Below are 27,752 nucleotides of genomic sequence, written 5' to 3' on the forward strand. Positions count from 1 at the left end.
ATTGAGGCGTGAATGTCGAAGCACCGTGGAGGTGCCGTTATAAAGACAACAATCCCATTGAATTACTCAACGTGAGCACATGTAAACAATAACCAATGAAGTTACGACTGTGCAGGCAGTGACGAGAACCCTCCTAACACCATGGAACCCCACATGAAAAAGAAACGGAAGAAGAGAAAGAACTTCTTGCGTCAAACAAAACACTTTGCGAAAAAAGGAAGCTATGGCAAAGGAAAGGAACTCTCAGATGACCAGTACAGATATTTCATCAACATTTTTGAACATCTGAGACAAGTTAAAGGAGAGGAGAAAGGTCAGTTGATACCGGATACCCTAAGCTGTGCGTGAATCGATGCCCTAAGTTTTTTATGCCCCTAGGTTAGGTTTTGGGTTAGGGTAGGTTAAATTAGTACCCCGAGAGTAAATTGGGTGCCGGAAACATTGAGATTATACCAGGGAGCGAGTATTTAACTACAGACAGGTTTCACCGATGGAAACAAACCTAAACTCTCCTAGAATGCAAAGTCCTGACCTAAGCAGACCTTACCTTCCTAAATACACTAAGGGTGCCGTGCCTTGACCTGGCCAGGAGGCTACCCTCCCCCAGACCTCCCCAAGTAACAGTAAACATCGAAGACACTGGACCAAGCTTCCCTTCGTAGGTCGTTCAGTTGTTCTGTAGGGCTACCCGAGGCTGGAGTATAGTTTTCATACAGCTTAAGCCTGTTTTAGGAGCTACTACTTATTTCTACCTATCAGTTTAAGCAGTGAATATTTTGCCGTCAACTGATTATGGTGAGTTTATGATAAACATAGCCTAGGCCAGCAGAAGAGTTGCACTCATATTCTTCCATCGGTTGTGGCCTGCTTAAGAGTAGATGAAAGACCTTATGCAGGGATACAGGGCCCAGTTGAGAATGATGGACGCCGGCTCTGCTGATGAAAACAAACCTAACATTTTCTTAAAATGCTGTACCCTGACATAACCTGACCAGAGCGGCGACCTTGCCTCCCTTGGGCCCCCCAAGCAACACTAAACACTGGAAACATGGAATGAGGCTGCCATGTGAATGGTTATTGATTTAAATAGATTTTAGTACTAAGTGCAAGGCCTATGCAGCACAGTTCTTTTAACTGATTAAAAATCTTTCTTAAAAGTGTTACAGTAGTTGATTTTTATGCATTATTCTATCACAAGGTAATTTGAAGTGCAAGAATTTTTGTGCAATTTCATATGCTTTCCTGCCAGACATTGTCAGTCTATGAACCCAAACATAGACAATGTAAGGCAATGGTTTGCATATACAAAACAAGATGCATTTCAAAAAATTTTGTACAGTATATGTCAGTGGCCAGTCTTTTATTAGCAGGAGATTTTTGCATTTTTTATTAATAGTTACTATTTTTATTTAGGAACTGTGGAAAAATTATTATGCTTATAGGACAGGAATGAATTTTTCATATAATGATTGAATAAGGATGTTCTCTGCAATTTTAAGTCATTATAATGACATTCAAATCTTTTTTCTTTTTTTAGTTTAGGCATAGAATTAGGCAAAATGGACAACCGTTATCCTCTCATTGCACTTGGAATTTTGTTGCTGAATTGTCAGAATTACATATTTAAGAATTATTTTCGTTTGTGTTAGAGTAATTTATATTTTATTTTCCAGAGTTACTGGTAAACAATTTTCTGAATGGAATTGTTGAGGAAGAAGATGCAAGAAAACTAGCAGGTAACCAAATTGTATCACGCATTCTTGATGATGCATTACAATGCGGCGAAGCGCTACAGGTTCTGTCATTTACCAAAATTTTCAGTGAAGACATTCGAATGACATGCCTCGACCCCTATGCGTCACACGTATTACAGACCTTGATGGCGTTGTCTCTGAAGTTTATACAGGTATGAGACAGTTTTGTTGTGCAGTACTATTTAAGAATATATTATTTCTTTTAGTATGAAAGAATGCATGTTACTTCACTCACAATTGAAGTACAGTAGAGGTCTGGTTTAGAATATTTAGGATCAGACCCATTCTGAATATTCAGGTCACATACCCTCTCAGTACCTAATGATTTATCAACTATATTTGATTTTTAGTGGTAAATAGCATTGCCATCAGTGCTGTTATTGCAGAATGTATTCCCATATACAGTAAGTGAAATGACCAAACATGCAGTCACAAAGATCACTATCCCCTTTAACATTTCAGTAAAAGAACATTACAAACTGTTACCTACCTTCCCAGTTCTAAAAGTGTTATATTGGTCAACTGATTTGTATTTAGTAAAAATCACTAACATAAATATCATTAAAAGCATGTATTAAAATAAAATGTTCAAGTTTATACAGAACTGAGCCACCTCCTGCAACATTCCAATAAAAAACAGTTATAACCAGTTCACATACCCTCCCAGTTCCTGACATGCTTTTTTTGGTCAGCTATATGAGATTTATATAAGTAACTGTCACTTCCATGTATGGTGTAGTGTATAAGATTCTGGAATTAGTTGAAATAATAAAAATATATTTGAAGTTGGGCTTTCTGACATTCTGCTGAATAATCAGGCTTATGGAAGGATTCTGACAATCTGCTGAATAATAATTTTTATGGAAGGATTTTATGCCATTTAATACTTTTATTGGTGTGTTTTTTTTTGTTCAGAATTTAAAAAAAATATGTTATACGATATTAGGGAGGCCAGGTAAATTTTACAGTAAAGTGTTGCGTTTCCTTTACTTATGTAGAATACTGTATATCTAATTTTCCTCTCAGTATATTGATGCTTTCATTTATTGTAGCATTTCCTTATCATCCAAGTTTTCAGAGTTATTTATAATTGTGAATACTTTATGTTCTTTCAGGAGCAGACAGAGGACAAGAAGACAGAGGACAAAAATGCAGAGGTAGGTGAAGTAGGAAGTGAAGAAGACAAGCAGCCTATTACAGAAGAACAACGAGAAGAATTTGTGGCTTTCTTGAATAAGGTTAGTAATGCAGTATCATCTGCATACTCTTAGTAGTAACAATTAAAAATAACAAAGACCCAAAACAAACATGTTGAATACAAGACAAGTCCTATTTGCAATTGGAGCCAGCTAACGTTGTGTAAGGGAAGATGATCAGCTCATTCTTGTAAGCCTTTCGTATAAGGCTTTTGTGAGAAAATAGATTGTAATTCTAATAAATGTCAAAGTTTGTTTTAAAGTATTTTTACTTTCATTTCTTAATTTCCAGTATTGGCTCATGAATTATGGAGTGTAAGTATGTACAAGTGAAATATCTAAGAATTGTATACGCTACATAAATATGTAGAAAGGATAGCTTATGTAATTAATCCTTGCTTAAAAGATAAATTTCTCAAGAGCTTTTTTTTTTCCATACCCACAGGTTGGACGACTTGTTTATAATAACTTAGACGAGTTCATACGAGACACGTATGGAAGTCATGTGTTGCGCTCCATATTGGAGACTTGTTCTGGTGTACAAGTGAAGGATTCCATTAAAAGTAGCAGAAAGTCACAGACTAAACATTCTCTTTGCCAAAATGCTGGACAGATTCTCAGAATTCCTTCTGAGTTGCAAAGTTTACTTCTTGACATAGCCAGTCGCTTGATGAAACTTCCAGATTTACCAGGTATGCTTACGGTGCTTGTTGAGTGTTCAGTTTGATAGTAATGTAGCCTGTACCTAGAATCAACACCTATGAAATTTTATCTCACTAATCTGATCTCCAAACAACTAATTTGATGAATTACTAGTTTTGCTTGATACCTTTGCCATTTTTTTAAATTTTAGTCGTAAAAGAGGGGAAATTTGTAGAATTTAAAGCTAAGCATTGATAAATAAAGGCAATGATAGGAAATGAATGGGCATATAATTTTTGCAATATTTATATTTTGTTTTATTTTTAGGTCTTTTTCATTTGTCTTTCAGGAATTATTATTGGAGCAATCCTGTTATGTTTTTATAAATAAGCTAAAAAAGTTGTTACACTGACTTTATATTATGAGTTGTATTGTTTTTACTTTCAGGTATTATTACAAATGAATGTGGGTCTGCAGCCTTTCAGTCTGCTCTTCTTGTACTGAAAGGCATAGAAAGTGAGCAGTGTGCTGCCTTGATAGATCACATTTTGTTACATGGTTTAGCGAATATTTCACCTTCGTATTGTGATAGTTATGATGAATTACTCAACATTCCTCATGTGTTTCAAAGCAATCCAGCAGTACGTTTACTTGAAGTAAGTAATGTATATTCTCTCTTGGGGTTCAGCATTTTTTCTGTTATTGCAAGTGGACATACTAAAAACTTTGAACCAACAACTCTAAATCATTATTACAACGAATTTTTTGTTCATACCTGTGATGTAAGGATGGTTCCATAAAGTAAATATATTTTTTGCTAATAATGATGCCTGAAATTTTTCAGTAAGAATTAGACATGCTTGAGGTTAAAAGAATAATAGAAATTAATTGAAATTTCATTCTTTTTCCTGGCCTCCTACAGTTACAACCTTTAATTCTTCACTCTTTCAATTGCTTAGTTTTATGTTGTAGCGATACCATTACCAAATGAAATGTAGGGTTGATAGTTGGGGTTGAGTACCTCCTTATGCAGCTGTTTATACCATGTACTAATAAAAATTTCTTAAGGTTCTCTTGTGAGTATAGTAGCTGGATGTAAAATGTGCATTAGTAGAGTTTATTGTGAAAGTATCCATGCATATTTTTGATTTGTCCCTACAGGAATATAAACACTTGTCTTTTTTGTGGATATACCTCAGCACAAGCTGGTTGGTCAGTGAAACTTGTTAACATGCTTGACAAGTAGTGGCAGTCATCAGACTGTCAAAATCTAATTTTTTTTTTCAAGAAATATGTGAAATTGTCCCCATGCGCATCACCATCACCTTATATTTTCTTTCATGGTGTTAGATATGCATTAACTTCTCTCTTTGTTCTTAGTTTTTTCTGCCTGAACTCCCATCAAGTCTGTGTCTTTACCTTTCCCCTTTTTCCAAGATTTCCTGGGCTCTCCTATTGGTTAGGTTTGTATGTCTAGAAAAAATTCAGTATACTAGAAACAATTGCCATTTTAATATACAAAACTATTATATTCCAGGTAATTATGTCTTGTGCAACTGCTGATCGGCTGCATAATTTGTATACACAGTATTTCAAGGGACACATACCAGACTTGGTAAAGCACCCAATAGGTAACTTTGCTGTGCAGAAGCTCTTGCTAACATGGCAAGAAAAAGAAAAGGTTAGTTTATCCTTTGATTTTACAGTAGCAATAAAAGAAACCTATAATGACTTATTTCTTTGCAACTGATTGAGAAATTTTTGTTTTTTTTAGTTTTTATAAGAATTTTTAATAGTAATTAAAGTTGCCCAGTATCAATTACTTTTTAAGTATAAATTTAATAACATACTGCAAGTGCATTACATTTTGCAACTATAGTTTAGAACTAATATACAGTACAAGAAAGAACACATACTTTACTTGCTAAAGCAGAATTACAAGAGATTACAGTGTTATAGAGCACAGGATTTTTATGAGGCAGACAACAAATGCTGAATTGCTGACGATCATGTAAAGAGTGGGGCTTGATGGGTTACCCTTGGGGCAAAGAACCCACTCCTATAAGTTTAGACAGGAAAGCATTTTTCATGTTTATTTCAACATATGATTACTCTGGTGTACCAGAATATTCCATTAAGTACGAAATATTTTTATTTTTAGTGGACTTCGATGAATCCGACAAGTCCAAGTCCATTAACTACAGGTGCCATTGTAAGTTTATATTTAATTACTGGCTCCCTTAGTAAATACTTACCTATACAGGTTATCTGATACTACTTATTTCTTTTATTTTCAGTTTTATGAATTGTTTGAAGAAGCTCAAGAGTCTTTAGAAGTAGCCTTTAGCTTCAGGTATACTGGTGTTGTACATGCTCTTGTCCAGGCATGCCGAAGGCTTGAAAAGAACCAAGGCCAGTGTTGGAAGGTAGAGTGGCATATGTTAATGTTATTCTTTGAATGTTCTAGTAACTGAGACTGGAGAATTAAATTTTACAAAATGAGATGCCTTATTGCCCTAGTAGGAAACTTGTACTTGGCTTTGGAAAGTCATTTTTATGGAAAGTTTGAACGAGTTGAATCTTAATTGATTTTTGCTTACAATTTTTGAATTGTATCTACCCATTAGCTTAACACTCAAGTTTTTAATAGGTGAAATTTGCCAAGCAGAATCTTGCGATTTATTAGTTATGCTATTAATTCTTCATCGCTTGGATTGATATGTTTGATAAGTTAAAAACTTGATAATTAGATGTTCATCAAAGTATTAGTTTTGTTCTTTAAAGCAAATGACCATAAACTTGATGTGTCATTTATGACATACGCTCAGTCTTTTATTTAAAAAAAAGAAAAGTGAGTCTATCAGAATGCATTTTTATATGAACCAGCTGGTTTTCAATATTTTTCATTCATTCAGTCTCAAAACTGACCTCATACAAGGCTAGCCACTTGTAGGGTTAGCTGCAATAAATAGGCTACTCTTTGTAGGGTGCAAGTGCATACCAGTGAGGAGTTATTTACAGTACAATGCAGTATTATTATTATTATTATTATTATTATTATTATTATTATTGAATCTCAATGAGTTAATGTCAAGAAATTATCATTTTTATCTAGATATCAATCTCTTTGCAGAAATTATTCATAAAAGTGTATGAATCCTTATTTTAGAAGTTCTAGTAAGAATGAACTGAATAATGTAATGAAATGATTTAAAGAGTATCATTTTTCCCCAGGCATTAACACACCTGCTGAGATGTTATGAGCCGCAGGATCGTCAGCTCAAAACAGCACCTTGTTTGCTTTGGTTCCTGAATTACGACGAGTATCAGAAAAAAGCCGCAGCAGGACAGTTACCTTCAGTTTCATTGCATGGTTCTCTCATACTGCAGGATTTCCTCAATTTTATCAGAACAATCAAGGTATAGTGAATTTGAAACAGGTTTTATTTTTGCTAACCTTAAGAGTTTTGTAAATTGTATATTATTTTATATAAGTTGTTACCTTTTTTTTTTTAGCTTTCTCCTTTCTTGACTTAAAATGTCAAATGATTTTGTTCTGTGTTTGACAAATGACAACAGTATCTGGGACATCTGAAGATCACTTTCTTTTATTGAGCTGGCCTTATGCCAGGTCAGGCTTTTGCTTTGGGGGCATCCTATATCTTGAAGACCGTGAATGTCGGTTTTGTTTTGATATATTCAATTTTGTCTTTATGAAAATAGAGATCTTGAACTTACCATAGGTTTTTTTTAATACTTTCAGATAGTGGACAGCATCTTAGCTATGAACTTAGCAGATCTCCAGTTCATGGCATGTGACCCCTGCGGCTCTCATGTCATAGATGCCTTCACTTCCAGCACTTTTATAAAGATCAACAACAAGGAAAGATTAGTAAATAGTTTCAAAGTAAGAATGAAATTATACCACTGTTTAGTTTATAGGTACAAGACTCTTGTTATTTGTTGAGTGTCTTCCATTTTTATTTTATTGATGAGGAAATTATCTTTCTTTTGTCCATTTCTTGCTTTTTGTATTATGCATTCTTTCAATTACATGGTAATGGGGAGGACTAAGGCCATTTTATAGTTAATTGAGGTACAGTAGTATGTATCAGTTTTCCTATTTCATCCCATATTTTTTCTTGTAAACATCACTGTTATAAATATTAACAGTACCTAGAAACCTGATTACAATAACATTTCTATGTAGATATTATCATAAAAAAAATTTCAACATAAATGTTTGAAATGAATGATTGGGAAACTTACTTAAAACTAACTAAAATCATGAAGGGATACAAAGCTTAAAAGTTAGATAAGGGGCTGAAAGTGTCCCAGGATATGTAGTTTTTTAGTGCTTTAAACCTTGCCCTTTTGTTTGTTCATCCTTCGTTTCATTTGTATGTTTATAAATTTTTTCCCTGTTAACCTCTCTGGTGCTGTTGGGTACTGAGGGTCGTTTTATTTTGAGAAATTTTTAATTGTAGAGCAGTTATATTGTTGCAAGTTTTGTGTGATCTTACAAGTCCAACCCAACTAATTTTCTGTAGGCTTGGGCCTGGTTGTTGGCAGAAGTCATTAACTCAGTTTGAGTTTTATAACCAACAGGCTGGGAATTTTGATGTAAATACAAAAGAAAATTAAATATATATTTACTGTTGCCTGCTGTATAATGAATCTGTGTGAGGAAAGGGATGGTCTGGCCAGTATAAGAAGGACCCTATTTCCTCCAATGGTAGTGTCACAAAGACTAACCTACTGCCTAAGTGTCACTAGGTGTACCTAAGAATAAATTGTTTCAACCTGTCTCCTTGATGCCTCAGCCTGTGCCTTGCCCATTCTAGTCCATTGGCCAGTTTGGATGTGGTACACTTAGTTGACTTTCCCTTTCTTGATTTTTTGAAGTTTAACTTGGAGTTATTAAACAAAGAGCTGAAAATTTATTCGGTTGACGATATTACAACGAGAAAATTTTCTTGAAAGTACAGTATAATGCTACAGTGATTTGCAACAGCAGAAGGAGAGGCTAGGAGCAACCTATGTCCACTGTCTTGGAGGGATGGGTAAGGAATAACAACTGAAACTTTATGGAAAATAAGGAAATTGACAAGAGCCATTGCAAGGCAAAGCAGTATAACCAATGTGAACTTCCTAGCTTTCTGCCGGAGCATGTTATTTTTTTTTTCATTTGACAAAGGCTTAAACACTGAGACAAAATGTACTAGTGTAGTGCAAATGGAAGGTTTTATTACAGAAATTGACAGTGCTCTTGCTTGTTTATTGTTATTATTATAGTTCTCTGTTACCCTTTCATTATTGATATTAAAGTACATATATGATGCTATTCTTTGTTGATGTTAAACTACATACAGTTTTATCCCTTATCATATTATCTTACATGTTAAAAACTCATTGCCTGCTTGATGTTATGGTTTATGTGTAGGGCATAATGTTAGTACAGTATTTTAGATTTAGCCTTGTGGATTTCACATATTTGATTGAGAATAGTATAAACAGTAATTATGAAGGTTGGAGGCTTAGTGTGCTGTTAAAAGAAAATTATTATCAAACTATATTTTTTATTGTACTTTATGCTATATATTGTACAGTTTAGTTCCATGTACTGTCTATGCAGTATTGAATTTGGTTCAGGAGTTTGTATGTTATTTTATTGATTATTTCAATATGGCACCATCTTATTATCATGCTTTATGTCCAGTCCTAGCTAATTTTAATTCCAATTATTTATTAATTTATTTATATAGTCTAATTGAATTATATTCTCTCATAGTAAGAATTTGGTAGAAAGGGTTTTGTAGATTTTTAAATAATTTGACTGGTATGTATCAAGTACACTGCTTAATCTGTTAAGGTATTGCCATTCACTTTCACTTTTTCGTGTGACTGATTCTCCTGCCTTGGATACTTCATTGATTGTGGATTTTTTTTTTCTTGGCGTGAAATTATTGACTTGGCTAATTTAGTTGTCGCATGTAGAAAAAACTTTTCTCTGTATCATTCTTTTTCACTTATCAGTAATAGTTATCCTATTTGAGCTTTGTTTTACATGTATTTTTCCTTCCGTCTCCTTACAGGGCACTTACGTGGCACTTGCATGTTCGAAACATGGATCTCGTAGTCTTGAAGCAATGTGGAATATCTCCTCTATCAAGTTGAAGACAGGAATTTGTGAGGAACTAGCCAATGAGGAATTCAAGCTTAAAGCAAACCAACACGGCACAATTATCTATTCTAAATTCATGGTAAGATTATGGTTCTTTGTTATAGAATTTTGTTAAAGATATATTTTAAAATTTTTATGGGCTGCCAAACTCTGAGGCATGTTTGTTTTGGAGCTCATTCATTATAAATTTATATGTCGTCCCCAGTCGTTAAAAGGAACTTCTTTTTGACTTCTTAAAATGGTTCAGTGTAGTAAATGGTTGAAAAAATTATAAAGTAATCCCACAGGATGTAATGTACACCTTATATAAAGATCATTTTTCCATCTCTTCAGTAGCTTTTCAAATGGTACTTGATACAAGAATAATAGTTAAATGTTAATGAGATTGCTGTATTGGCAGCAAAGAGGGCTTCAAGTTTTCATCATCAAAACAGTTGGTAACACACTTCTGCTGCATATTTTTGCATCCTGATCCAAATGTGTATAGTATATGTATAGACAGAGAATTTTTTGTAAGAAGAAATATGATTATTGTGATTGTTCAATAGAAAAAATCTTGGGTCCTACACCTAAAAGACCAAAGGCTAAGCATTTGCAAGCTCTTAATGTTATATGCGTGCTCTCCCACACAAGTGGCACCTGACAGGAAGCATTTGCTGATTTTGTTGAAAGCGTTACGTAGCTCAAAATTTACACATGGGTGTGAACTGTACTCATCCACCACAAAACCAAAGGTATCAGTTTTAGATTCAGTACACCATGCTAGAATAAGACTTGCCATTGGAACTTATATGTCTTCTCCAATACCTAGCCTCATGGTAGATGCAAGCTAGTTAGTTATCTGTGGATTTTCATCAACAAACTCACTAACGTGTAAATTCGTTTTTAGCAAGAAATATTTAAGCTTTTATAGCAGTTATCTAAGATACCTCAAACCATATAGTTAAAGAAAATATTACCAGTAAAATATTCTGTTGTGCCTCTGTGAAAATTTCAGTCAGTGGAACATTGCAGGTGCATTTCAGGTTCATCTAAGAGATAATAAATTTCCATTTTAGAGGATTTGAAATGCTGTAAAGAATCAGTTTTAGTTTTTGCTGATGGTTCCAAATTAAGTGGAAGCATTTGGAGTAGTTTTCATATTTTACTGGAAATGGCTCTCCCTGTGAAAGATATGTGTTTTCAATTATTTGCTTTGCAGTTACTGATGCTTAAGAATTGTGTTAGGTGCTACAAAATAAAGAAAATTAAAGATATATAAAATTTCACATACTCTTGGAAACATAATTCCCAGATATGAGAACATGAAGAGCTATACTTTTTAGATTGAAGAATGGTCGTACAAAGCTAACGCAGAGGTTTCGGATGTGTGAAGGCCTTCGGACAGTTTATGGATGAATATTTGAATTTAGTTGATGACAGAAGACATTTTCTAGTGACAGAGATAGCAACAGTGATACTGACTTTAAAAGTTACAGAGATAGCAATAGTGATACTCACTTTTAAAGGTTTTCAACCAAGTTTTAATGAGGAAAAATGTTTGGTTTCATAACGTTTGTTTGTTTAGCTTCATGCAACATATATTAGAATGATTTAATGTTGTGGCATCAATGTTTTGTGTAGTGATGCTGGAAAACTCGATAACTAATTCATCATTATGATCCAGGTGAAATTTGTTCTTATTACTTTTTATAGGTTAGACTGTTTAAGAGAAATGACAAACAAGATTGGCAGCAAGTAGTGGATAGTGCAGCAAAAAAGAAACGATTATTAGATGATCTTTTAAGCGACATAAAAGAAGAAGGTAAGTGTTTTGGATTACAATTTTGCTGTTTTTACTTGTTTGATTGTTTGTTGTTATGTATTAGTTATAGGAAATTATAAGCTGTTGAATATATAAACAGAATATTGTACAAAATTTTAATATGGTCTGGAAGCTTTGTAAAACTAAAATAGTTAGCAAAAGATAAATTGAGATTGATGCTAACTTTGAATCATTTTTCAATTTAAGAAAATTAAGTTTTCACTCCTCTAGGGATATGCACCTGAAGTCTTTTATATGGATATACTCTCAGCAGAATGAGTTAGGGATGGGAAACCACCCACTCACTTAGTAATCAGCGTCCACTTTTTCTTTGGATGCTTTGCTGTCCTCAAGTTGGTGCTATGCTCTTGTTTTGTACATGGCTGTTATTTGAAATGTTGCTGACTTTGTTGGACAAGTGTAACACTTGATATGTCTGACACTTCTTCATGTCAGAATGAATGTCTGAGGTGCTCAGAAAATGAATGTTTATGTGCAAGGTTCATGTCCTCTACCCTCATTGTTAATGTACTTTTCGTAGAGGAGTGCACGCCTTATTTGAACTGCTTAGACTCTCTCTCATGGTCATCTGTCCAGTGGAAGAAGTACAGTTTGAAACTTAAGTAAGTTTAGGAAAGCACCATTGATGCTTTCAGAGGGTACTGCACTGCCATTCTTTTCTGCCCCTTCCTTTATTTCACCTACTTTGACTGTTGGAATGGTGTCAGCCTTTTAACCCCATTCTCGATCCAAGGATGGTACATGCTGACTGGATGGCAATCCATTCAGGCTCTTGCTAGCTGGAACCTGGGCTGGTGCAGTGTTCGTTCTTATAACCTCCATCATCTTTGTCCAAAAATTCCAACAAATGAATAAGATCTCTGGCACTTTCTTTAGGGTAGATGGAGCCCTTGAACTCACAGGAGTGTTGTGAGAAGAAGCCCTAGAATATCTTGACCCTCTCTCACTTAGGGTTACAGGGGCTAAGAGAGTGCTTCCATTTAGAACCAGTGAGCGAAACTTCTCGAGATGAAGTGTTAGTATTGCTAGCTAAATGCTACTCAGAATGTGAGGAAGAATAGCTAAGTAAAGTCGTCTTGAATGAAGCTACTAGTACTTTTTTGAGATCTCAAGGACTAACCGGTGAAAAGGTGACAGTTGAAGATGGATATGATCTCACTGTGTCTTCCAAACTACAATCCCTACCATGCTCCTGAGATCTTGAGGAATGACACCTGCTTGAAGGACAAGACTTGGAACAGCAGGGTAATCCTTCAAAATGTTGTAGGTTGGTCGAGTGTGAAACAGCCTGTGCGAGAACTCCCAGCAGGATATTGGGTGAAGATGACCTCATAGAGGCAGAAGGCAGACTTTTCTAGAACTGAAAGAGTTCTAGAAGAGCGATTTGCAGAAGGCCTGCCCTGGACTGGGACAAATGAACTGTAGGTAAAGACATTTGTAGAGATTGAACTGCCAAAGTTACAAAATTCAGCACTGAAGACAAACTAGTCAAGATGGCAGTTATAGCAGAAAAGAAGAGCTAACAGCATAATTTTGAGCAAGTGAGGATACTGAGGTGCAGGAGTTAATAGCAGACACTGTTGACATAATGATTGGATATTAGGGGGAAATTCCAAGATCGAAAAGTTAATGCCAGGAGATGGCATTGTATTTAAAATCCAATTACTTTAGCTGCAGATGAAGCAGATTTAGCCTGAAAATTGGATGTCAGGAAAACCTTTACTGCTACAGACAAAGCCAAAACAAACATTGCCACTGAAGAAGTAGAGACAGTGGTAGACGCTTACCTGGTGACACAGTAACCAAAGTAACTGAGGCCAGAAAGTCTGAAGACACAGGGGCAGTCAGTCTGTCATATGCAGGAGCTAGGGGTAAAAAGGGAGCGGTAGCAGTGAACGTCGGCATTGACCCTTGGAACTGTTGATGCTGAAAGTTTTCTTTTCCACCATCAATGGGATGCAGATCCTTTTTTGCTCTAATTTGAACTTTGTGGGCTCGATATACTTGCTCCTGTTGCTGGACCTTGGACTGAATATGGTCTGTTGTCATGTTCAAGACAGGTCAGCCAGGTCCACACTGCCAGAGGTTGGTTGTTAGCATATTTGTCTTTTGCTTTCAGCTTCAAAATGAAGACCAAATGATTAGCTGTCAGAACCAATCCACAGCACCTTTTACCCTTCATGTCTTCCATCACCAACAAAAAAGATCTCTTGTTATGTCCAGTGAAAACAGGCTTTAGTTTTATAAACCAAAAGTTTTTTGCATAAACCCCTAAAGCCTATAATTAGTGGTCTCCCTCCATCTATACAAGATCTGCTGCAGCATGTACATTGTACAAAAAAAGTGAGGTCATTGGTTGAGATATACTAGTAGGTCCAGGTAGTTCATGTGGAGAGAGACCACCACCTTTTGTCTGACAGGCAAAAGACATGAATTTTGGAACATTTGTGACAAAGTACAGCTGGATATATAACAATGTTTTTGTTATAAAAGTAGAAGACTGAAATACAACATATTATTAAACTGAAGTTAGGTACAGTATACAATTCTGGTCATGAGCAAATTTTTAGAAATGAATTTATCATATAGAATGTAAACATAGCTCTGAGTTTTGCAGAGAATTTATACATAATACATTTCCTTGTACTGTAAAAACTTGAATTTCACACTGGTATTGTTTTGTATTCTTTACAGAAGAACCAAAAAAGAAGAAGAAGAAAAAGAAAAAGATGGAGGCATCATAGATTACAGGGAAGACATTGCACGGTTGAAGCTTATGGTAAATGTTTTATTACTACTAGTTTCAAGTATTTAGTGCAAAATTAGATATATTTTTGCCCCACATTCAGTATTAAAATTGTGTATAGAACTGGAATTTCAAGTGTTAGCCTTCTGAACTGAAGTAACTTTAGTATCTAATAAGTACTTGCTGTGTGTGGTCCCATTACTAATAATTAGCCATTTCATTTGCACCAACATCATTCCAAAAGCTTCAGTCCCTCTTAAAAACAAAAAGAAGGAGAGAACAGCAGTCGGACAGTAATACTGCTCATGCATGTGAAGATCCCATTCTCAAAAGGGTAACAGTATCGTCCTTTCTGCATCTTGTGCATGCCCAGGTAAAGCCTCAGGCACACTTTAAGTACTAAAGATCCAACTTCTTTTTTCTTTTATGGTCTCTGTGGGTTACTTGGTAGTACCCTTGCCATTGATTTGAGTCTTGAGTTTGCTGTAAATGTGAGGTGGAAATTTACTGCTATTACACATGTGACAGTGTTGATGATTTCCTTCATATTCACCCAGAAGTGGTAATTTGAATGAAATGTTATCAAGTCTCTGGTGGGTCAAGAAGTTGGGTAAAACTTGAGTCTACTCAGGCCCCAGCTTCTTGGATGGCCTGTGTGGTTCAGTTGGTAGCATCTGTAACTTTCACTGGAGCTCCAGTCTTTTATTCGATTCCAATATGAGGTAGAAATTTATTTCTATAACACATGTGACTGTATGTTGATTATTTCCATTGTATTCAATTAGATGGGGAAGTCCAATTGAAATGCTTTCATTTGAGTTGCTGATAGGAAGGGAAGTTGTGTAAAACTTGCTGGTATGCAAGGTGTAAAGCCTTTCCAGGTAAAGCAGCTGGTATTGTTCAGGTGCTTAGGTTCCAACTACTTTGACCTGTGTGGGTCATTTGGTAGCACCCTTGCCTTTCATTTGAGTTTTAGGTTCAATCCCAATGTGATGTTGAAATTATTCCTATTACACACTTGACTGTGTTTATTCAATGATAATGATTCTCTGTATAGTTGACTGCTGGTCTGCAGACAGCATTTATAGTTATCATTTGAAATATATTGCCTATGTATGGAGCATAGGGGGCTTTGTTGTGCCGCAATTGTATTAATTACCTGAATCTCTGCCTTACCTGCAGGAAGTGGTAATCAAAGCACTTACTGTAGACTGAGGATAGTCTCCTAGTTTCATCTTGACCCTTTATTTGTATAAGTATGGGTTTAAATATGTGTAACATTTTCAGTGCACAAATTTACAGCTTCAGTTTCTCATTTATCAACAAGAACTCCTTTCACATTATCTATCAAGGCTGTCAGTCAATGGGCTTTACCCCTAGCACATCTGTTTCATTCCTGCTCCTTCCACAGCAGGTTTAACTTTACCAATCCAGGTTCTTATGCAGCTGCTTACATGGGACAAAGTCTAGAACACGATCATTGTCTTGAATCAGACATGTAATTGGTGAGGTTTGGATCAACCACTTGAGGTACCTCTGTAGATGGATACCTCTCAAATGAGCCCAAGCCAGTACTAAATTGAACACTCATGAAGATTTGACAAACTGTAGACAATCCAGAGCATATGGCCTTGAACTTGAGGATTGTCTTACCGCATACGAAACATAGATGCTCTGAGATTCCTGATAAATGGGTATCTGAAAGCATGCATCTTGAAGAGCTGTTGAAAGTATGAAAGTATGACTAAAACTAACACAGAACAGGGGTTTCCATCAAGAAGATAAGTCATTTACTGGTCTTCATCCTAGGGTTGCTTTCTGCACTAGGAATAAATGGTTTTGGAATCCTGGAGATTGTCATTTCACCACCTCTACAGCATCCTTTTCCAACATTATCTGTTTAGCCAAGGCAAGGCCTTTCTGGGAATTTGGATGGTAAGAAGGGAATGGAATCAGGTTGTTTTAGAGAGGAGAGCAGCAGCCCCTGAATGGTATCATGTAATTGTCCTGTAGAATGGACACCACGTGGGCTCTGCTTCCAGTTCCTGCTGCTTGGTCCATGCATGAGAAAGGCAACCCCCTTATGGCAGTGGAGGGTTGGATTGCCATCGTCAGTGGGTATTTCCTTGCTTCTTGATTTTACGTTCAGTTAGCCGTTCAGCTATGCATGAAATATTTTTCACTTAAAAGGCGCCAGTTTTTATTCCTGTACGAACAAATGAGGGTTCTATAGACTGCTTCAAATATTAAGGTATTTTAAAATTAAAGTAAAATGCTAGTTAGTATATGCCTTTACAATTTGATATATCAAAGTTGTTAAAATCATAAATCCAAAGTTCTTTAAATCATTTTGGCTGAAGGGTGAAATAAGAGACATAAGGAAAATTATAGTTTATAGGAAGTCAAATCTGTACAGACACTATAAACCTTATAAATATATTTTAATAATAGTCCTTTCTTTGCTGCTGTTTATTATTAAACACTAGAAATTTCATACTGAACTTTGAAGGCCACAGCCACAAAAAATAAACCACTGGTGCATGGTATATTACAAGAAAACACTAACGTAGTGTTGTGCTTTCATTGTCAACTTTCAAATTTTTCGATACTATTCTAAGTAAAAATTGATGATGACAGTGTGCTGTTCCCTGTTACCATATTGGCCTTTTCTTGTCCAGCACATTGAAGTGCTTTTGTCATTGTATTTAATTGAAACATTTTCCTTAGAAGTACAAATACACTTAAGATTTAACCACAAAAACTTCCAACTCCCCAAAACAATGTCACACCAGACAAAGTCATAACAAGTACCAGCAAATCTTCAAATGCAAAAATTAAACTAATATAATATTGCTTTATTTTGTTCAGGCCAAGTAAGAACTAATTATAATAGTTTTAAACTGACCTAACTCTCAACTGAATGTACAGTTTTATCAAAATGATGTACACAAAAATAATATGCACCCAACAACAAAAAATACATCTTAGTTGGGTAGATAAATCCAGCACCACACCAACTAACATTCTTCACTCATTAAGGCAACATTCCTCACAGAGGTCATGTGCCTTTCACTTAAAAGGTTACTTTAGGAAAACAACTGTTACTTGAGAGAAGTAACATTTTCTGTAATAATCTGAATACCAGTAACAATGATATCAACTTAGCTTTCAAAAGACCAGAACAGTTTCTCACAGGAAAAGATGCAGACGGATAGCTTTAAAATTCCTTATAGCTTCAAGTGCAGTATATCATAATACTTTTTGAGAAAGTGAATTGTCTTTACTTGCAATTACATAGTTCATAGTTCACAAGTTCATATTTCTTCCCATTGAAACTTGGAAGGCACAGATGAGGAAGAATTTCCCATTTAAGTGCTATTTTATAATTGGCAACTTGGGCTTAGGTGAATTAAATCACTAGTTTGGTTCCCTGAATTGTCCAGGTCATTCAGATTTTTAAAACTTTGCTTGACATTAAAGGCTTCAAAACATTACAGAAAGTGTCAGCTCAAGGCTACAAAATCTTAAGAATCTCATAGGTGAAGCTATCGAAAGATCTGATATTTCAGACCCAGCACAAACTAGAGATCTTTAAAAAGGAAAATAAATACAATTCTAACATGCAATGTGAATGAAATGACTGCAAGTGCAAAATATGAGCAAACCTCAAGCAACTAACACTGATAAACAGGCCTTATATATTTATAAATCTTTAGAGATAAAGGGGACATTTGAAAAATAATCGATATTATTACAAGAATGCATTACTGTTGTTAAATACCAGTATTCAACAATTAGCATAATATTTTAGAACCATCTTTCAGAACCAGTCAATAGGAAACCTGCAAAGGCTCATGAAAATGCTTGTACCATCAAACTGCTAATCACCAGTAACAATAACAATATTTTCTCTATCTTGAGGAATGAAGTATGTCAATATTATTACAAGAATGCATTACTGTTAAATTTACATTTTTCATAAAACATACTCAACAGAATAGCCTCTTAACACAGGAGTACTTAATTATACTAATTAATATCAAAGACATTACAAATTTACATAATTTTGCACAATGCAGTATGTTGATGTACAATGTCATTTAATGAGATGTGGAAGACAATGGTATGGATGAAAATCTTCCACTGAAATATCAACGTAAATAGCTTGAACACTAAAACTATAATGAAGAGGTATTTAAATATATCCAGTAACAACAGGAAAGATATTCAGTGACAAGTAAGCATTTAATTGGAAAATTATAGTCACTGCTAAAGAAGAGTTTACATTAATGAGATAATACTGTAATTCTTTATGTTTGAAATTGATAAATACTCATGAATTATTGTCTGGAATGGAAATAAAAGTGAAGCTTAAAGTTTTGAGGGTAACATTATAGAAAAATGAACTCGATACATGCAGGCATCACCCTGCTTGAAAGACAATTCTGGCAGAAACAACTTTTTAGTTACATGACAATTAACTGGTCTCATTATAACTGTCAAAAATTGCACCACTTTCATAACTACACACATTTATTGTTTTCTTGTAAAATAATTTTAGAATGTTATTATGTCAGCATTCTTCGAAACGTTGTTACTAAGGGCTTGATACTTGGTTGTATATCAAACCAGCAATCCCTGTCAACCACAGCATACCTGAAGATATGTCTTAAACTGGTTAACAGAATGGCCAAGCTATTCAAGCTTGGAATATGAGCCTGGTTAAAAAATACCTCTGGAATTGGATGCCTTTCTAACGGCTGCTAGAAGCATCTAGGAGGTTTGCAGCGTGAGGACAGTCGAATCCATTTTCTGCTCCATTAGCATGAGCATTCTCAAAAACCGAGGCCTGACCATTGGCAAATCCAGCTGCATAACCAAGTTCATAGTCACTGGAGTGTCCATTATTGTGCCCATTGGCATGTCCATTGCTATGGCCATTAGCATGTCCATTACTGTGCCCATTGGAGTGTCCATTAGCATGTCCGTTGCTATGGCCATTAGAGTGTCCATTAGCATGCCCATTACTGTGTCCATTAGCTTGTTCTTCTTCCTCAACATCATGAGTAAACTTTTGCCTCATTTTTGGGGTACTCAGCGGGGTGCTTCTTGGAGTGTTCTTTGGCGTATTTCTTGGGGTGGTTTTTGGAGTAAGAGCAGCAACCTTGGCAAGAGCCACTGGAGTTGGCTGAAGGTAAGTAAAAAATGGGCGCACATTCCTGGTGTAGTCTCGAGGCAAATCATATCCAGCTTCTTTTGCTCCCATGTATATAGCGCCAAGAGCACTAGTCACCTGCAAAGGAAATGTCTATTAGTAAAGGATTCAGCTACAGTATAAAGCAGATTTTTATGCTCTGGAGTGTGCATACCTTCCCTTTTTTATGTTGGGTATAGATGCTTCACACACAACTGTTGTACCAACAGAAAATGCTTCCATCAAACTTACATGCAAAAGTATATGAAAAGCATAGCATACATACACCAAAACGCAGTTTAGTTACAGTTTTCTGTGACTTAACACTTGCAGCGTGAAGAAACTCAGATTCTGAAAACCCACATATTTATCATATTTACAGTTGATTATGATTATTTACAAGTTATTTTTTTACACTGGTTTTCTTAAGGTTTTTTAGGCAATTTGACATTGTAAAGGGTACAATAAAAATGTTTTTGTGTTTCACCTTCTCTGTATATGCAAAGAAATGAGAATGGCAGGCTCTTCACCAAAAGTGGTTGCAACCTTTGTAATTCATAAAAGGCTGTTGATGTTAGGCATAAACATTTTGACATTCGGCAGAAACAGTGGTTTTCTCGAATCTAAATAAAGCAAAGAAGTGCCATGGGCAATATCCCCTTGAAGACACCATGCATGGGAGTTTGGCAGTTAAGTTCAGGGTTTGATAATGGATAGCAGTTTATGTCAAGCCATTCATTAAAGACTTTTTTTATTTTTCTGGCTGTATGACATTAATTTATACCATAGCCTATAATTCTGAGGATAAGATCTCAGACTAGTTAAATGTAGAATAGCAATTTTAACATTAGATTTAAGTAGGTATTTCACGGTTTAGTCCTGTTTAAAGTCTGGCTTTAATTTTTTTTTTTTTCCAAAAGAATTTCCAAGGTTTTGGGATACTCCACTGTTCATTACCTATGAACATACCTTTAGGGGAAGGAAATCTTTCAATATGGTTCTGATATTACATAAAGAGTGTAGTTTAGCCTTCACTCAAATATCCAAGATATCCCACAGATAACAGTAATTCAAAGGATTTTTTATCTAAACTACATTGTACATTACACTTATCATTCAATTTAAGAGATATCTGCAAAATACAAGATTTTCACTAAGGCAGCGTAGTAATAAGAGAACAGTAATAATGTGGCTGACAAGTAAAGTCTGATAACTAGAGGGATTAGTGTATTTGAGAGAGGTAAATGAATGTGTTCTGTACATATTCATGAAATGTCAATAATGGAAACAATACTTTCCTGTTAGGAAAACAACGTGAAATGTAGAATTCTCAGAAATACTGTACAAGCGTATCTTTAAAATGCTGATATCTGCAGGATTTTATTTTAGTGTAAAATCAAAGTTTTCACCAACCAGTGTTAATAAAGTTTTAATCTTGTAGATTATACATTTTCCAAACTGCTGATAAATCAAATGATACGGTGGTTAGAAGAAAAAAAATAGATCCTGCAGGTGTAGATAGTGAAAGATTCCCTTGAAACAGGGTCGGAAACTCATGTTCCTCAAACTCCCACTCAGTATGACATTTTGCTCTTGATATGTCTGCACTCATGGGAGGGGACTGGCTGTCTTCCAGTTGACTGAGAAATGACTGATCCACCCTGAAGTAGCCAGACCTCAGACTTCACAAATTTAATTGTAGTGACCAAAAAGTCCTTTTGGATAGAAGAATGAGTCCTTTGAAAAGCTTCTTTAAACCAGAGGGCTAAATATTCTGGGGGGTTAAGTCGATGAACTTTTCAATTATGCTGGGTCACAAGAACAGCTGCCACATCTGATACAAAGGTGGGGGAACCTTAATGACAGATGAAGCCAGCCTTCTGCTACTCAAGGAAGCCTGTAATTTTGCAACGAACTTAGAGAAGCACCCAAAGAATCATCTGGAAAATTTTGAAGATAAAGGCTACTCTACATTAACCATGGTACAGAGGGATCCATGGATGTGTGTGTGACCTGAATCACATGCAGTTCCTTGTCTGTGATTTTCAGTGAAGGAGCTCTCACCTGATGTCTCAGCTAGTTTTCCAGTGGTTTGCTTGTTTGACCAAGCTGTTATTCATTCCTGCCTCTACCAACATTTTAGCTAGGCCTGCCCCTACTGTAAGAGTGAACCAGTAGGGTAGCTTTCTTTGTCAAGAAGATGGTGGAAATCCTCATCAGCTCCAAGTGAACTTCTGGTTCTTATTGTGTTGACCAACTTTTCTGTGTTGGTGCGGATCTAACCACAATTAGTGCTGCTTCTCATGCCAGTTCTGCAGTTCATGCCATCATTCCGGCCTATTTTTGGTCTTTCAGACTTTTGTCTGCCACCAGACCAAGTGGATCTCTTGGCTGAACACTATGACAATGGACATTGGTATGATTAGATACTGTTGTGTCCCCATTTAGAGCTTTGGTTCTCCTGCTTTACCTAGTATGCTGCAAAGAACACACTGGGTATAACCCTTCTACTGGGTAGAATTGTAGCAGCCTATAGCAGTGGTTCATGAACAGTTTATGTTTATGGTCTCATAGTATGCTGCAAAGAAGGCAACAAAAAATACATTCAAGTACTAAGTGTAATTTCAAAAGGAGGCCATAAGAGAAATCTGGAGCTATTTAATAAAATCAGGAAAACAAACACTGAGACAAGACCATAAAAAAGCATTGTAAATGAGGTACCACTGATCTAAGCAAAATATTTAGTAAGGTGCCTTATAAATGTAGAGTTTTCGTCTTTCTTGAGAGGAATCTTTTATTTTCACTAGTAGCAAGATCTTGTATTTTTTCTGACAGCGCACAGTCACCCATTTCAAACCAAAGCTTCAGACTTAAGTAAGGCAGTGGTTTGTCCACAACACAAACTTACAAGTGGTAAGGAGCCAGTCATATTCATTTTTGTGTACATTTCTGCAAATTACTTGCAAATGTACAGTACTTTCATTGGTGGTATGATGGTAGCCTGACTATGGTTAGTCAAGTCTTGTACTGACGCTGTTCTACATATTTAATTTACTTGTAGGACTTTTGAATTTCTCTAACCTATTCAAGGATATTTGAATTTTTTCATTATACCAAAAATGTTAAGTGCCAGAATAGCATTGGATTAGTCTGCCATGAGTCGAGTAAATTTGGTGAACACTTTAGTAAATAATGGTTTTATAGATTACCGTATTGTGTTAATACTGTGATACAAGGGGAAGCAGCAGCCTTTGTCATTTCTATCGAGGAAATTTTCTGTGTTGCCCAACAATTTTTATCTGTCATCCAAAGGCAATGAAAAAAGTGATCCTTTGCCACACATCACACAATTGAGACATGGTTAAACAGGAATTGATTACATGAGGTTGAGGGGTAATTGGCACAGTAAAGGTATGAACAATATAACATGAAATTGAAATGATATACAATGAAACAGTAGTGGAAATATATACAGTGAAATCTGATATCTACAATGAAATTTGAATATATGATGAAATATGATATTCACATGATAATGATACAGCACCATGCAAAAAGGACCTCCTTGTTACAACCACAATGTTAAACGGCATTTTTTTTTTCAAGTGTAAAACCAACAGATAATGCTGACAAACATTCATGCTTATGAAGCCCATTACATTAGTAGGATGAAATGAAAGCCGTAATCTTTAACTTAATAAAGTACCCCATTTAAACAAAGCCCGGAAGATCCATTTGCTTGTACGGAACTGTAATTGCTATTCTTTATTACAGAGTAACCTGTATCAAGAATAGCAGAAGTAAACACTCACTGTACCGACCGCTAGTCTCAGGAGAGTAAACTTGGCAATAACCCTGTCTTTGTCACAACGGGGCTGGATTCCATCTACAAAACCAGCTCTCATGTGTTCCCAAGACTTCCACACTGATCCAGAGCAAACTATCTGTAGTCCTTCATCTGTTGTTAATAAAGTCTGAAAAAAATTTTTATTTATTATACCTCATGGTACTCAACTCTGTTTTGATCATATTCAGTATAATTTCCAAGAATTTTCTCCCTTCTATTAATTTACTTAGTGTAATACGCATATTTTAATAGTATGCTCCTGTGTTGTGAACTGTAATTTTGATGAAAACATTATAAAAAAATGTATAAAATAATAAATCAAAACACAATACACTTGTTTCTTTTGAAATCAAGATAGTTTCTACCATTCATTTTTGGTGTTAAAGAAACAATAAGTGATAAGTGTCTGTTGTACACTGTTTTACAGTTGCATCATATTTGTGGCTTCAATACAACAGCTTTTTTATATTAAGCAAGAAAATGCTGTATTCAGTCTACTGCCAGCAAGGTATTCCAAAAAAAAGTTTTAAATCACTGAAATTCAGTACCATACAAGGATATAAGGAGTGTGTTCTGAACAGAAGCACTTGACAAAATCCTATAAATGTTCTCCAATAAGTAATTTTACTATAATGATTAAGATCATGCTTTGCTGCACACTGCTGAAATATTCAATATATAGAGCTATGGGAGTTAAAGTAAAATTTGAAGTAAATTATTTTATTACCTCGCTTATGTGCCTAGACAGTGCACAGACGTGACGACCCAGAGCAAATCCAGCATCATACAAAAGGCGGGCGCACATTGGGTCTCCGTGAGAAGCACCTTCACTGATCTTTGCAGTTAGGCCTGCGAACTTCGCTTTTTGAAAGGACCGGTAGCAATGGTCCAACATTCCCATTCTGAAATACAGCAACGTTTGATCAATGCCTTGTAATCCTAACAAGAGAAGTATTTTCCCATCTATAGGTATCAAAGCTAACATCTTTACAGTACACCCAGTACTTGAGGGAAGCTAAATTTATGCTCACATTAGAAACAAGGGAAGTGGTTTTTTCATGCACTTCATAATAATGGTGGTAGAATGAAAATATATTACAGTATATAGAGATATGTTTTAATACACTACATAACACATTCAAAGACCAGCATCATTTTGTTAAGTACGCAACACCCAGCATACCTGTAAAACTCATTAGTACAAAAAGAAAGAAAAACAAAATGCCTAAAATAGAGGCAATTTTTACAAAGCTAGGAGAGACCTGACAGCACCCCACTGAAGACGGAACATGCAAAGTAGGATATAGTAGGTTTCAAACAAATATTGCAACTACAAGTGTGTCAAGTTTTCTTTTATGTTTTAATGTAAAATTTCTGACAAGATTTCCTCTGAGAAGTATGAAAAAGAGTTTAAGAATTTTGAAGAAAGAAATCTTCTGTTATCCAGAAATCAAAGAGAGATTGTCCTTGCAATCATGCATTAACCAATGAAAGCAATCTTAAAATTTTCTTTACAAAAGGAAAAAATTAGAGCAAATTTAAACAAAAACCCTATGTGTCTCCTTATGAACAAATTCAGAACATGCAGAAAAGTACCCTCACTTTTCAGTGCTGAAATTCTAGGAAAAATAAAAATGTTTCAGCATAATAGTTTGTGTGTGTAACAATGGATCACATCAACAAAATTCTCTACAGGAGGCTGCATTACACCTGGTATATCAACATGGTGCTTGTCAAGAAATATTTTTGTGATGATTTCGCTGACTGAAGTTACTGGGATAACCACATTGCCTTTAAATTACAGACCATTTTGTATTAAAGAGGCAATAATTACTGTTTTAAACATCAGTGAACATATGAATTTCAGATTCAAATAAAGACTACAGAGTTCTAGTCCTATCTGATCTACCAATGTAAATTTAAAATTCATTTTCGTACTGGATGGCTGTGAAACCGTCATTTCAGATTTTTGTTGGAGGGGGCAAAGACGGTTTGGCGAGCAAAGCGAGCCTATCAGCTGGGGGTTTTTTGATTTTGAGCTATTTTATGTGCTTTCTGAAGCACATAAAAAAGATAGATATAACTTAATGTGATGACACATTCGAATTTCGGTAGGAATAATAGAAAACCAGCTGCTGTTACTTCTTGGGGCTTGGAGGGGTGAGGGGGTCAAGCTGAGCCGGGGGGAGGGAGGGAACTTGAGTCTTGGGGGGTCAGTTGCCCCCCCAGCCCCAACTAAATGATGCTCCTGATCATTGCCAAAATATCTGTGGACAGGTAGCACTCAAATCTACTGGGTATAAATGCCTACAGCTGTACCTAACCTTGTTGATGGCAGTGATGATCCATATTGGTATTAGCGACTATCAATGGCCCTCTGATCTGTACTATGAGTGGGGACTACAGATAGGTTATAAAGATAAAGCAGAAAATCAAACCACTCCTACATATTCTAAAGTGACATAAAATAATGAGGTAAATTTCTAATAATTGTTAATAAATAGTTCACCCAGACTAATAAGTTAACCATTCTAACTGTAATAAGAAATTAGATCAAATAGCTAAGAAACCGTGACTCCAAGACGGAACTACATTTTATCATTAAGGAAAAATTTTTAAATTAAAACACTAGTAAGTGAAAAAAAAAATTTCCTTTCAGTTTGTAGAGAGCAAAAAAACAAGGAATACTGTATATTTATTCAAGAAAATGTTACTAAATTACTTCCAAACTCCTTTGAGATGGCTGTTAGTGGCAAAGTTCTGTACTTGGGTAATACAAGTACCTAATGGGTAGTTAGCCAGAATACATCACTCCTCATTAAAAAATTTCAGACCCCAAATGAGCCCCCCCTGAAACAGACTGCTTTCATTGGTTAACCAAAGGGATAAAATGGTGATAATTTTCTGGACAGTCAATATTTAAAGTAACCAAAAACAGGGACACTGCATTTAAGATTATCACCTCAATTACCAGAAAGCACTAATTTATTGATTTTGATCTTGCCCGAGGAAATCCATTTGACTACTACTGCACTGAGTTATCTATTACACAAATACTTCAATTTTTACATGTATTGCCATGCAGGTCTAATGTTTTGTACGTATGCTACTCATAAATAACAATCGTATCTCACAACATTGTTAAACTAACCCAAATACATAACAATTCAGTATTTCATTAATGCAAACTGACTTTGTTTAATTATGTCTTTGCAATAATTATTATTTTCTTTGTACTTGTTTGCCAGTCTGTGTGTTCAAGGCCTCAATCCTGTATTTTCCAAGTTGCATGCAGAACTCATCAAATATAGGACCCAACCTTTTTGAAGAGAGGCGTTGCTCAAAATCACTTTGCCTATGGAAAGGAGGGGTAAAATCCACACTTGAGGCCTGACCGAGCCTTGGTTCGGTAGGTTTGTTGAAAGAGGTACAGTTTGAGAAGGACGCTTTGAAGGAGCTACGACTAAAGAAATTGGCACATTAGAGGAAAACAAATATTCATCACCCACAGTGTCATGTCAGGTGTCAGTATTGTGGCATAATACGATCAGAATTCACAGGAGATAACCAAATTTCCTTGGTCCTAAAATATAACTGGATAACGTGTTATGTAATTATGTTAATTCATTATTATCACCATAAGTATTTTTGCATCAGCTTTTCCCTTTATGGGATTAAACATTATGCAATTTCATTCTTTTGTGATTGTGTGTACAGTATGTTACATGGTGTTCCATGCTACCAATCATGAATTAATGGTTGCACACCAAAAGTACAGGTATACCTCATAAATGATATCCAGATTATTTTCATTTTTCGAAACTCATGATTGGTGAGAGTTAATGTAGTGTCTAAAAAATATATTTCTGAGCAGATCATAGGAAGAGAGAACAAGGCAATATGGACCTATTAATTCAAAATAATTAATTCTAATAAATATTGGTGTTATAAGTTAGTAGATTTTGTCACAGAATATCCACTCAACAGTTGATTTCAGATTTTCAGTCAGATGTAAGTCATCATAATCTGGCACTCATCAGTAATGTTAAAATAGGACTGCAAGAATGTAAAAATCCATAAAAGTAAAGAGAAGTAAGTAGACAGTGAGATTTGTTTACGCACAAGGGTGAGGAGAAGATTACCTCTTCTATACAAAAATAAGTCTACAGTACTGCGTTACCGATGCCATTAAAGTTGAAGAGAATAAAACTCTTCCTTTTGCGTAAACTGAAAGATTCTAAATTTATTCTATGCTAATACAAACAATCATACAAGTAACTGGTCTTTTGAAATCTTTTTAACTGAAAGCAAAACATAACTAAGACCAAATAACCATGCAAGCTAATACGTCTCAGGTAACTCAT

At 35.4% G+C, this 27,752-nt stretch overlaps 2 protein-coding genes across 8 annotated transcripts in view; one reads left to right on the forward strand and one right to left on the reverse strand.

Annotated features, from left to right (window-relative positions):
• Window positions 1-27,339, forward strand: LOC136832539 (nucleolar protein 9). 6 transcript variants are annotated; one of them, XM_067093523.1, is made up of 13 exons: window positions 1-313; window positions 1,674-1,906; window positions 2,882-2,992; window positions 3,396-3,642; window positions 4,040-4,248; window positions 5,130-5,273; window positions 5,890-6,018; window positions 6,827-7,012; window positions 7,356-7,499; window positions 9,688-9,855; window positions 11,472-11,580; window positions 14,296-14,380; window positions 26,637-27,339. In XM_067093523.1, exons 1-12 carry the CDS (start codon window positions 142-144, stop codon window positions 14,343-14,345), a joined length of 1,902 nt encoding a protein of 633 aa, XP_066949624.1. In that variant the 5' UTR covers window positions 1-141; the 3' UTR covers window positions 14,346-14,380; window positions 26,637-27,339. The 6 variants fall into 6 exon arrangements, with proteins under 6 accessions (XP_066949624.1, XP_066949622.1, XP_066949621.1 ...); XM_067093521.1 differs by lacking the exon at window positions 26,637-27,339 and adding an exon at window positions 23,316-23,719; XM_067093520.1 differs by having other exon boundaries at window positions 62-313; window positions 2,870-2,992; window positions 14,299-14,380; window positions 26,637-26,767.
• The window catches only part of Nagk (N-acetylglucosamine kinase), an 87,078-nt gene continuing 76,053 nt past the window's right edge, over window positions 16,728-27,752 (reverse strand). The window contains exons 7-9 of one of the 2 annotated variants that reach the window (XM_067093525.1): window positions 24,116-24,290; window positions 23,363-23,515; window positions 16,728-19,640 (exon numbers count right to left, since the gene is read on the reverse strand). In XM_067093525.1, coding sequence (XP_066949626.1) covers window positions 19,101-19,640; window positions 23,363-23,515; window positions 24,116-24,290 — 868 coding nt within the window. In that variant the 3' untranslated portion in view covers window positions 16,728-19,100. Of the gene's footprint in view, window positions 19,641-23,353; window positions 23,516-24,115; window positions 24,291-27,752 lie in introns of both variants that reach the window. The other variant, XM_067093524.1, reaches the window with a different exon arrangement.

Source organism: Macrobrachium rosenbergii, chromosome 50 (genome assembly GCF_040412425.1).
Source record: "Macrobrachium rosenbergii isolate ZJJX-2024 chromosome 50, ASM4041242v1, whole genome shotgun sequence".
NCBI lineage: Eukaryota > Metazoa > Arthropoda > Malacostraca > Decapoda > Palaemonidae > Macrobrachium > Macrobrachium rosenbergii.

Excerpts from the sequence above, each read along its gene's own strand:
- LOC136832539 (XM_067093518.1), top strand. The coding sequence starts at position 142 with ATGGAACCCCACATGAAAAAGAAACGGAAGAAGAGAAAGAACTTCTTG. Across the intron at positions 314-1,673 it reads AGTTAAAGGAGAGGAGAAAG|AGTTACTGGTAAACAATTTT; the intron begins GTCAGTTGATAC and ends TTTATTTTCCAG. Across the intron at positions 1,907-2,869 it reads TGTCTCTGAAGTTTATACAG|GAGCAGACAGAGGACAAGAA; the intron begins GTATGAGACAGT and ends ATGTTCTTTCAG.